Source organism: Ailuropoda melanoleuca, chromosome 2 (assembly GCF_002007445.2).
Source record: "Ailuropoda melanoleuca isolate Jingjing chromosome 2, ASM200744v2, whole genome shotgun sequence".
Classification (NCBI taxonomy): domain Eukaryota; kingdom Metazoa; phylum Chordata; class Mammalia; order Carnivora; family Ursidae; genus Ailuropoda; species Ailuropoda melanoleuca.
In genome coordinates this window covers 24106781-24119061 of record NC_048219.1, presented here as the reverse complement: position 1 = coordinate 24119061, position 12281 = coordinate 24106781, and the positions used below count along the sequence as shown (strand labels likewise).

The 12281-nt window shown below is 45.6% G+C and overlaps 1 protein-coding gene across 1 annotated transcript in view; it reads left to right on the top strand.

Moving 5' to 3' along the window:
- Nucleotides 1–12281, top strand: part of AGBL4 (ATP/GTP binding protein like 4) — a 1364734-nt gene that overhangs the window by 1265153 nt on the left and 87300 nt on the right. The window contains exon 9 of the mRNA XM_034652232.1: nt 7232–7343. Coding sequence (XP_034508123.1) covers nt 7232–7343 — 112 coding nt within the window. The remainder of the gene's footprint in view (nt 1–7231; nt 7344–12281) is intronic.

Below are 12281 nucleotides of genomic sequence, written 5' to 3'. Positions count from 1 at the left end.
GTGCCTCATCCGTCTCGGCCTGTCAGTGCCACCCTTCCAGGAGCACACAGCCCCACAGTGCTTAGATGAGACTGAACTGGAGCCACCACTCTGTCTTCTTCTCTATCCTTTAGAAGAGATGAAAGGAAATCATAAGGAGGGAAATTAAAATCATTGCTCTCATTCTACTGCCATTACTGCAACGAGAATGGGCATGGTGCCCTTCACAAGATGGAGCTATTTACTTGTCATTTGAATAATGTTCTCTGGAGCCATTGTCTCTCTGCCATTGGGCAGAGGAGGAAGACACCAGTAAAGGAAGATCAGGCAGGAGTAGCTCGGGGTCTCTTTCATAGATGACACAGCCTCACCATGGCTGGGGGGGACCTCAAAAAAATCACTGGAGACCATCCTGACTTGGATCAGATCTTGGTTCAAATCCCTGATCTATATCCTAGTAGCTGTCAAGGGATGTTCTAAAGTCAAATCTCTCTTGGATTTGATTTGCTTATTTATAAGATGAGGATTTCTTAAAAGATATTATTTATGTATTTGAAAGAGAGACAGAGAGATCATGAACAGGGGAGGGGGGCAGACGGAGAAGCAGACTCTCTGCTGAGCAAGGAGCCTGTTGCGGGACTCGATCCCAGGACACCGGGATCACGACGTGAGCTGAAGACAGACACTTAACTGACTGAGCCACCCAAGCACCCTAAAATGCGGATTAATAATACCTACCTTATTTGGTTATTGTTTAAGTGTCTAGCATGTAACAGATACTTAAATACTTTCAAAAATGTCTTCAAGTAATTGCCTAAACTTTGTTTGCACATCTCCAGGGTATTTGTTCATAAATTTGTTCATTCACTCATTCATTCAATAGATAAAATGAACCTTCTCTGCGCTGGGTCTGTAGTAGATGAGTTGGAGTGGGGGTGGGCAAGATGGCACAAACATACTCCCCGCCCCCACTGGGCTCGCAGTTGGGAAGAAGAAGCAAAACAGTATCTCCAGTTCAAGAGAATGAAAGTATATATTATGTAGTTGCATATAAATTTGTCTTCCATAAAATTGGATTTTCTGGAATGATCCTAATGTCAAATGTTATGTCTCATTGTTAGCATAAAGAGCTCCATTCATGTCAGAACATGGGTCCTGACTTTGAACTCATGCAGAAATTTCATCTCAAAAATAAATAACGGAATAGAAGAGCACCAAGGAGAGAGACCCAGAGCACAGACCCAGGATTTCACACTCAGTGACTCTAAACTGGCAATCATAGTATGAGAGCCTGGCATCTGGAGGTCACCTTGTCCATTCCTCTGTCTTTAGGCAGATGATTTGGGTCCTGAAGCCACTGAAGAAAAAGTGCATCAGCCCTGCCCTCTTAGTGCTTCCAGCCTAGTTAGGGACACATACTACACTAGTGGCCTGTTAGAAATATGTGTAATTTCCGACCATTCTCACTTCGCTGAAATTTGCACGTGCCACACCCTCTGTCTGGAATGCTCTCTGAGGCCTTGACTTTTGGCAAATTCCCATCCCTTCTTCAAAGTTCAGAGCAACTTGAGAACTCCTAGAGGCAAAGATTGGGTCCCATGCAAATATCAAATGTTAAAAAATGCATGCAATTAACATTGAGATATTGGTAACCCTTTACTATTTGGTGTTTCTTTTTAAAATTATCAATCCTTTCCCTAGAATATTTTGTTTTCTTCATATTTTAACTTTATCAGAAACGTGTGCTTCCTCCAAGTCCCGAACTTTGGGGATAAAGCCCGATTAGTGATGCTTTAAAATCATATAATGATATTTATAGCGGCATTATTCACAATAGCTAAGATATGGAAGCAGCCCACGTGTCCGCTGATAGATGGATGGATAAAGAAGATGTGGTATATATTTATACAATGGAATATTATTCAGCCATAAAAAAGAATGAAATCTTGCCATTTGCAACAACATGGTTGGAGTTAGAGAGTATAACGCCAAGCAAAGTAAGTCCGTCGGAGAAAGACAGATACCATATGACCTCACTTATATGTAGAATTTAAGAAACAAAACAAACTAGCAAACGGGAAAAAAAAAAGAGAGACAAACCAAGAAGCAGACTCTTATCTATAGAGAACAAGAGGGCAGGCGTGTGCGGGGATGGTGAAATGGGTGATGGGGATTAAGGAGTGCACTTGTCGTGATAAGAACCAGAGGATGTATGGAATAGTTGAATTACTATGTTGTATACCTGAGGCTAATATGTTAACTAACCGGAATTAAAATAAAAAGTAAAAAAAAAAACCAAACAAAAAACCCAACAACGTATAATGAGTGAGCTGGAAGAGACCGCCCTGAGTGAAGTACAACCCCCTCATTTTACCAAAAAGAGCACAGAGCCCAGGGAGGGGAAGTGACTGTCTCAAGATGATATAGACATTAAGAGGACTGTCCCCCTGGCCCCTAGCCAGGTAGGACTCCCGCATCTTTACTAAGGTTTTTCTTTAGTAAATACCCACCTACTGATAGACTGTTACCATTAGAAGTATTCTTCAAAAAATCGGCTCAAAAAGTACCCAGCCCAAGTACTCACTGAAGAGTCTCACCAATGCTTTAGCTTCTAAAGAGCTCCAGGATTCTTTGAGGATTGAATGGCCTTTGAGTCACCAGCCGCACTATTTTCATCAGCAGGCTGGATCAAGGTGTTGACCTTTCAGGATCTTTTGCCTATAACACCTCTTTAGTTTTGAATCTCACTTTTTTTTTAATGAAAGAGGCTTCCTGGAAGCAGCATGGCCAAATGGGAAGACCAAGGGCCCCAGGGCCAATTCACTGGGATTCTAGTCAGGGCCCTGGGGAGTACTGGGTAGGTGACCTTGAAGGAATGGCTTACCTTCTCTGGCCTTCAGTGCTCCCACTTGAAAAATGGAATCCACCTGTGTGCCTGGATGGTTTTAAGAACTTTATTATTTGAGATTGGAAAATTCTTGGGAAAGAATGAAATGTTTATTCAACAACTAATTCCTCAATGTCTGCCATGGTCCAGACTCTTTGTCAAGCATAAAAATACAAACATGAATAAAACATCATCCACACCCTTGAGGAACTAATGATCCAGTGGGGAAGACAGACTCAATAATTACTATATCTTGTGCTGTAGCCCCTCTGATGGGCAGGGTGGGGGATGGTGGGGGGAGAAATGGATGCTATGGGAGCAGAGGGAAATACTTATTCCCACATTTGCAGAGAGTAAGTCAGCAAGCCTTCCTGGAGGAGGTGATATTTAGATTTAGACAATTTCAACAATACCACAATCCCCACCACTGCCACTGTCATCACTAGCTGCCATTTATTCAATATTCATTCTGTTCTAAGGATTCTGCTGGGCCATTAGTAGTTCATGCTCACAATCCAGAAAGTCAAGGTTGTTATCCTCATTATACGCATGATAAAACAGAAGCCCGAAGGCGTTTTTAAAAAAGAAATTTAAAAAGGTCCCATAGGTAGTAAGGAGTACAATCAAAACTTAAAATCTAACTGTGACTTCCAAAGCTCCTGGTCTTTACAACATAGCCTTACAATTCTGTGTGACTCTGTGAGGCAAGGATGAGACTAGTGCAGGAAGTCACTGGGAAGACAAATTTCAGCTAAAGAGAAGGAAGACTTTCTAGCGGAGCTGTCCAAGATTGAGATAAGCTGCCTAGGGAGGTGGTGAGTACCAGGTCATAGAAGTATCATGGAGCAAGCTTGTAACTTGGCTAAGACATTGCTTAGGGAATTCTTAATTGGAGGCAGAGGAGAGGTAGGTAAGCTAACCATCTCTAAGGTTACAGTCATTTGTGATTAAGTCCTGTGGTTAACAGTAGCATTCCATTCCAAATTTTTAGATGCTCAGTGGAAGCTGGAAGAGCTCTGTAGGCATAGCACCCAGACCAATGGTTCCGTGTGCTTGGTGACCAGCCACTGGGGTTTAATATAAATTAGGCTACAGAGCCAAATGGTTAGGGATGCTTTCTGTTAAAGAAACAAAGACTAACTCCAGTCACTTAAGCAAAAAGGGAGTTTATAGGAAGGGCCACATATGGAAAACAAACAATTAACAGAATAGCTCTGGAGGGCAGAAAATTGGCTGTTGGCAAGAATAATCTACCTCTGGACCATGGCAGCATGGCTGTCCACCTGACTCCCAGCCTTGTATCACCTAGTCCAAGTTTAAGTCCTGGAGGGGAGTGGCTATTGCCTGAGTCTGGTTTCCTGTTGCTGAGGCTGGCAGGTCACAAAGAGGGAGCATCTGGCCCATCTGTCTTCTGTGGTGAGAGAAAAGGCACCACCATAGTCTCATCATCTGTAATGATACGGGAGCAAACTCTCCCCACCCCTGTCCCATCTAATCACGGGGTAGATGCTGAGCATTCCCCCAAGAAAATGGGTGAATGCCTATGACATTGGGAGGGATCAGACAATGGTTAAGAGCTTGGATCTGCCTGACTCCCAGACTGGAGGAAAAGACAAAGCATTATCGCTGACCACTGCTGTCTACTGCCCACCCCAGCCCCCTGTGGGCTGCAAAGTCATTAGTCTATGTCACTCCTATAGGATGTAGCATAAAACAGTAATAAAAAGTTCCATAAAACAACAACATAATATTTTTAAGTTGCTATTATATGCCAAAACCCATGCTGAATTAAGTTACATGTGTTTATCTCATTTAATCCTCACAACATTGTCCTAAATTATAAATGGACATAAGCCTGTGAGCATATCTTCTTTCTTCTGTTAGACTATATTTCTTGAAGGCCAGGAATGCAGTCTGCTTGTGCACCAATCCTGACATCACCTCTTTTCTCAAGCAATTTGTTTGTAACTTCCCTGTACTTCAGTTTCCACATCTGCAAAATGGGAACAGTTATAATACCACCCTCACAATGTTAACTTAGATCAAGTATTTTGTACTTGGTGAAGTTACTTAGTTCTTGGGATAAAGTCATGTCAGCAAATGTTCTGTTGATTTTGTTTGCTTGATTGTGATGGTGATGTTGTAACCTATATGTAAGGCTGTCTCTGTTCTCATTCTGCAAGCAATGAGAAGCAAACATCAGCACTGGTTGATCTAAACACAGCAAATGCAAAGACAAAATAATAAAACTGTTTGCCAGGCATTCAAATCCCTTCACATTTCACTTCCACCTCTCTTTATAGTGTCACCATTACCACCTCCTCACTACATACTCTGTGACTCAGTCAAACCAATTGTCTACCATTCCCCCAATATCCTGGGTGGATTCATGTTCCTTTCCTTGTTTATACTTTTCCTTCTGCCCCCAACAACTGGAAAAATTCTGTTCCTTCGGCAAGGGCCCAACTCAAATGGCTCCTCCCCAGTGAAGCCTTTCCCTATGTGCCCCATGACACATTAGTTATTCTCCTACAGGATTCCCACAACACTTATTTTAAACAACAAGAGGAAATTACTGTTATTTACCACCCATACCCACCCCAACCATCTTGAAGGAGAGGTGAGTTCCCAGTAGAGTCCTTTATTTTTCTGAGTAGGGTGATAGATGGGGCTACAAATTTAATAATTTGAGAGGGGGTTAAATGGTATTGCTCAAAGAAAGCAAGGAGCTTGGAAGATGAGATGGGGGTGTAAAATAGAAGGACAGAGGAATAGAGGAGGAAAAGGAAGACAATTTGGCACAGAAAATGGAGAGAAAGAGATGGCCCCCATCAGTTTTGAATCTGGTTAAAAATCTGCAAAGAACAGACTTTTATCCTATAGGTGATGGAAAGCCATAGATGAATCTTGACCAGGAAAGCAAGATGGGTCTGTATGGGACACATTCTGGAGATTGGAAAAGGATGGATTAGAGAGAAGGAAAGTGATCATTTGAATTGTGAGTAAGCACAGGTTTCAGGAAATTATACCCGAGCCTGGACTGGCCTAGAGAGTACCCATAGTGTGTGTAGGTACTGCCATGCAGCAGATGGCAGCATGGGGACGGAGATCTGGAGGTGACATCTCTTCCTGAGCATAAGCAGGGCTTTGAGTAGATCTGAAGCAAGAGAAGGAAGAAGTGATTGCACTTGCCCTAGTGAAGTTCTTTAATGTGCTCAAGGGAGAGTGTGGAGGTGGTCAGGGGAGGCTCCACTGAGCAGGTGACATTTGAAATTAGATTTGAAATAAGTAAGCATGAGTCACTAAAATATCTGGAGGAAGAGGATTCCAGGCAGGGGGACAGTCTGTACAAAAGCCCCGAGGCAGGATGACCTTGGTGTTTGGAAGAACAATGAGGAGTCCAGCATCTGGCACAGAAGAAGTGAGAGGAATGGTGGTGGGAGCTGAGTCAGAGAAGTTAGCAGGGAAGGACCAGACGGGAACTTGTAGCTTGTAAGGGGTTTTACTTGGCATCAAAAAGGGACCATTTGAGCATAAAAGGGACATCATCTGACTTATGTTTTAGAGGATCACCCTGGATGTTGTGTGGAAAATGGCGGGTGGTGAGGAAGGTAGGGTGAGAGGTGGGCTGGGAGGATGCCAGGGTGGAAATAAGACCATGTAAGAGACTGTTACAATACTCAGGACTTGGGGCGCCTGGGTGGCACAGTCATTAAGCGTCTGCCTTCGGCTCAGGGTGTGATCCCGGGGTCCTGGGATCGAGCCCCACATCAGGCTCCTCTGCTAGGAGCCTGCCTCTTCCTCTCCCACTCTCCCTGCTTGTGTTCCCTCTCTCGCTGGCTGTCTCTCTCTGTCAAATAAATAAATATTAAAAAAAAAAAAACAATACTCAGGACTTGGTCTGAGCTCAAGGTGATATCAGTGGAGCTGATGAAAGAGTGTTGGGTTCTGAATACATTTTGAAGGTAGAGACAATGGGTTAACTGTGGGTATGAGACAGAGAGCAATAATGGGGACACTGGTGACTTCAGCCGAGCACTTCTTTCTACTGCCCTGTATGAGAGATAGACATGTGTCGTGGTCTCAGAGCATGGATACTGAAGTCAGACTCCCACAGAAATATTTGAACCTCTCTGTGACTCAGCTTCTTCTTATATAAGGTGGGAATTGTAATAGTAGTGACTTCAGAGGTTTGCTGAAAGCATTAGGTGAATTAATATATGTGAAATGTTTAAAACTGTCTCTGGCAAAAAATTAATGCTAGGTAGGTGAGACAGGGACTGCTCCTACTCCTAGCTGTATTTTGAAAGTGACAAGTTTGGTTTGTCCTGTTCATACTGACTCTGACTCCGGGTTCCTACCTAGGTGCTCTCTGATGGGGTTTGACCTGAACCGTCACTGGCTGGATCCCTCTCCGTGGGCCCACCCTACCCTGCATGGAGTGAAACAGCTCATTATCCAGATGTACAATGACCCAGTGAGTAACAAAACCCCTCAGCGCCTGCTGGTTTTATGGCTTAATCTGGGAAAGGGCAGTGTTGTACTGGGAAATCCCAGTAGGAGCTATAAATTAGGAGTGCAGGGTCGATACCAGGATGGGTATGAGACCTGCTGGTCTTGTCCTTAGATTGGATAGACCCAAGTACCTTCCCCCACCTCTCAAAGATATCAAATTCAGCTGGGTTCAGGAGGGTTTGTGGAATAAAGGAAATACAGTGAAGCAGATTCACATTTGTCAGGGTTCTTTGGCTATAAGGAAAAGAAATACAACTTGAATTAGTTTAAGCGAAATAGAGCATTTATTACAAGAGTACCCATGTATCTCACATGACTAAAGACCGTAGACTGGCCTCTTCCGCCTGTAGGAGACATGGTGCCAAGTGTCACATCTGTTGGCTTCCCACCACTGGAGAGTGATTCACTTTCACTTTCTAGTTCCAGTTCCAAAATATTGTGAGTGGCCTAGCCTGGGGGACAGGCCACCTCTGGGCAAGTCAACTCTGGCCCCAGAGGCAGGGATATGTAAGGACAGGACAGACACACTGGAACGACATGGTTGGAGTTGGGGGCTGTGGTGGTCATGATGAACCTGTTCCCATAGAAGAGGGCCTGCTAGTCCAGAAAGAAAGGGAACAAGGGGTTTTCATACTGAGTTTGCTCAAAGGGGCAAGACTTTGTAAGAAATAGGAGACGACATGGGGGTTTCGGTTAGAGAAAGGAAGCAGAACACAATCATTCTATTCCTAAAAAGCTATCAGAGAAGACAGGACAGACATCTCCTGGGTGGAGGCCAAAGGAGGAGGTAAAGCCTATGGAGAATAGCACTTTTTAACAATTAGAGCTGCCTGAAATGGGGTGGATGTAGGAGCTTTGAACTTTGCCTTACTGAAAGTGTTCAACTTGAAGCTAAATGACACTGTCAAAATGGTGCATAGAGGAGAGTCAGTTGTTTGGAAGACACTGGAGTGAGGTGACATCTGAGTCCCTTCTAACTTTGATGACTGTGATTTGATGGCCCCTTGACTGCCATAGCCCTGACATTTTTTTTCTGATCTGGCTGATTGTAAATATTCAATAAACTATTGGTTAAATGGAATTGGATTAAACATGGCAAATTCTGTTATGCCAACTGTAATACCGTTTATAGATAGAAAATGTTATTCACAGAGAGGACAATGAGGCATGATTTAAAAAAAAAAATAGACACAGGATAGGAGATGTGATAGAGCGGGAGCCACTGAACAAAGGGGTGTGTTAGATGAGTCTCTGAGGCGAGAACTTGGGGGTGGGGCATGGAGGAGGAATGGAAGGGAAGGGTTAGGTTTGCTAAAGAAAAGAGGCTTCAGCCTGCCATTGCTATCATTACTGAGAAGTCATTGATTCGCTCACAAACAACTGGACACTCATCCATGCGACAGAATGTAGATCAGCCAAGACTGAGGGACAGAGAGGTTTAGACACTTTTTGTTCCGTGAAGAGGTTGCCCGTCAGCTGGTTGGATCTTAATAAACACACTTAGAGGCTGAGCTTGTTGCATAAGCTGTGTTCTTCCCTGAAAGTCCACTCCTTTAAGACCCAAGCACATGGAGTACTTGACATGGGAGTCAAGCTGACCAGGGGAGTCAAGGATCTCAGCTCCCTCCCTCTTTTCTCTCTTCCCCACTCCCCCTCTCCATGCCCAGGCTTTTACTCCAGTCTTGCCTTCCTTCTTTCCGCAAATATTTATCAAGTAGTTTCTATATAATAGGCATCGAGATTTTTTTTCTAGTAGTGAACAGAACCCTAGCCCTTGCAAATTGTGGGGGAATAGACATTAAATAAGTAAATACTGATAAATATAGATTTACAAATGGTCTGTGGAGTTACGGGGGGGCAGGGAAGCACACAAACTGTGACCTATGGGTAGGCTGGTTGTAAGTTTCGGTTTGCCTGGGGCAATTCCTGTTTATACCTGTTGTCCTAGAGTATTTATTAATAGTGCCCCCTTTCGCTCTTAGAAGTGTCCCAGTTTAGATGATAAATTACACTGTCGCTCTACTTAAAAGCTATGGCAAAGCACCTAGCACAGTACCTGGCGTATAGCAGATCCTCAACAAACATTATTTGGATTGGATTCAGAGTCACATTTGACTATGTTCAGTTGCAGGCACTGCAGTACCCAAGGGCATCTGCCCTAATATCCTGACATGCTTTCTTCTCCTGACCTCCGCTGTTAGGTACGTCACCGTAATCACTCAAGCCAGAGCTATGTGAACTGCCAGGACAGCTTCTGGCCTTGTTTCTAAATGCTCATGGCCTCACTCCTCCATCCTAGTGGCCTTCTGCTTGACAGAGTCAGCAAGCAGAGAGTCAGCAGACCCTCACTGGTGGACAGGGACTATGTCCGTGAGCACTGTCGTCCCTCACCGAACTCCTTTGGGTTCTGTGCTGGATGCTGGGACTCATCAGAGCTGCTGACCACCCCTAAGGAGCTCACAGTCTGGTGGAGACAGGCATTTACAGGCACTTATCCCAGGTGCATTTGTGGAGGAAGGCACAGGGGCCGAGGGAGCCCGTAGAAGGAACGCAGCCCAGGAGGCCATACCTGAGCTGAAACATGAAAGAGTCCAGGGCAGGGAGGGCTTTCCAGGCACAGGAGACATCTGTGTACCTGCCTCGAGGGGGAGGCACCCTCAGGAGACTGCCAAGTCTATTCAGTGTGGCTGGCACTAGGGCCAGACATGGTTATGATGCAGGGCACAATTTGGACTTTATTCTCACGGGACTGGGGAGCATGGAAGGATTTTAAGCTGGGAAGTGACGGGATCAGGTTTCCTTTTTAGAAAGACGCCTCTGGAGCCTGTAAGGGGGTGGATTTGGAGGGCACCAGGCTAGAGGCTGGAGACCACTAGAGCCTGCTGCTGTAGGGTTGGAGAGGCATTATGGAGGGAGACGGGCGCAGCTTAGTGACCGGCTGCTGGGATAGGAGGGAGTTTTGAATGACACCCATAGTTTGGCCTGGACAGTGGAGTAGATGTGGTTGCTTTTCCTGAGATGGGAACTCAGAAGGGGCAGTGAGCCTGGGGACAAGCTTTATACATGCTGACTTTGAAGTTGAGCAAGAGTGATATGTCCAACTTGCACTGTGAGTCCCAGGCATGAGCCCTTCTGTGTTCTCACCTGGCAACTGGAGCCTGCTGTCTTGTGTTAATGATGGCATTGACTTCAAAGGCTGCTTTCCTAGATCTTTGCTCACTAAACCCTTGCGCCTTCTCTGGGCATGGAAACTAAATGATGATCTTGACCAGGGAGTGTTTTACCCAGAGGACTATGCTGGATCTTAGTTATAAAGTGTTTTATGGCCCAGCTCCCTGTGGACAGTGTGGCCTTTGTTTACCAGTTGTGACAGACTGTCCCTAGGCAGGGTCTGGCTGATGCATCTCAGAGTCCCCAGTGCCCAGCAGGGACCTGGCTCTGAGCAGGTGCTCGGAGTAAGTGCTAAGCAAATGATGAAGTAAACCGGAGCCTCTGTGAGTTGGTTTTAATGAGATTTTCCTGATGAAAAGAAGCAACCAGACCACATACCTCTCCCCCATCTCACTTCTCCCTCAGAGTGTCCCAGATGCCGGTGCTGCCAGCACTGTGCCCTCTTTTACTTCAGGCTCTGGTCTGTGGACATAAACCCTCTTCTAGGTCCCCCTGCAGCCTGCTGAGATTGTCCTCAACTCTCAGGGATAGAACCTGAGATGGCATCACCCACTCTGGTTCCCCTGACACAGGTTTCTGGTCGTCTTCACTAATGTGCTCCATTCCTGGCCTCAGGGCCCACCCCGTTCTACCCACCATTGAGCTTAGCCTTCTCTGACCACTAAGAGCTCCCTGTCTTCCCACCATCCAAGCACGTTTTGTTCAGAAGCTACACTTAGACATTTCATTACCTCTATTGGTAAAGAGCAAGGGAGCCAGTTCCAACTCTGCCCCACGTGCAGCTTTCTCCTTCCCATTCTGATCTTAGGGCTGAGTATTCTACCTCTTCCCCAGGTAATTAGCCCCAGAAATGACAGCACCTTTCAGGTGAGAACTCACCCCCTACCCATGGGAGTTTGGCTTTATCCTGGCACACACACCATAGCATATGACGGTGACTTCTCAGCCGCACAACCAGAGTCACTCACATGCAAGAGCGCACACAGGGCCCTCCTCTCTCACCGACGTCCAGTTACAATCTTAAAAAGTTAAGCCCATTTACAGATGGGGTTCCTAGGACCACCCATCTGTAAGTCTTCTGGCACCTAACTATCTCTGCCTGAGAGGCACGCCAGAGAAGTGTTTGGCAGAGATAAAAAACCAGGTGTTGCTTTGCAATGCTCAGTTAATTGGATGAAGCATGCATTTCTCAACTACCCACGTGCAAGACCCTCCATAACCCCCGGAGTTACAGAGATTAATGGGGCAGGATCTCAGGCTGGAAGAACTCCTAATCCTATGGGAAGGCCAGGCCTTTATGAGCAATTTTCATCCAAGGCAGCCGGGAAGGTGTGCTATAATAGAGAAAATGTAATGCTTCGGAAATATGGGGCTGGGAGAGATTAATCCAATGTGTGTGTGTGTTCGTGTGTGTGTGTGTGTGTGTGTGTGTGTGTGTGTGTGTGTGTGTGTGTCTGAGGGGATCTGAGGAAGTTTTCTCAAGGACTTTGGACTGGGCCTCTAGAAATGGGCAATTGTTCATCCGGTGGCTATGGTTTAGGGATGAGGGAGGTTACAGGGAGAGGGGAGAAGGCATTCCAGGGAGAGCTGAGCAGTGGAATGGAGGTGAGAGACCTCAGCTCCTGGGGCTGGTGGGCAGGATTCGTGACAGGCAGCTGCAAGAGGGTGGCCTGAGAGGCCGGTGTGAAGAAGCTCATGGGTGATTTTGAGCACGGAGTCAAGGAATTTG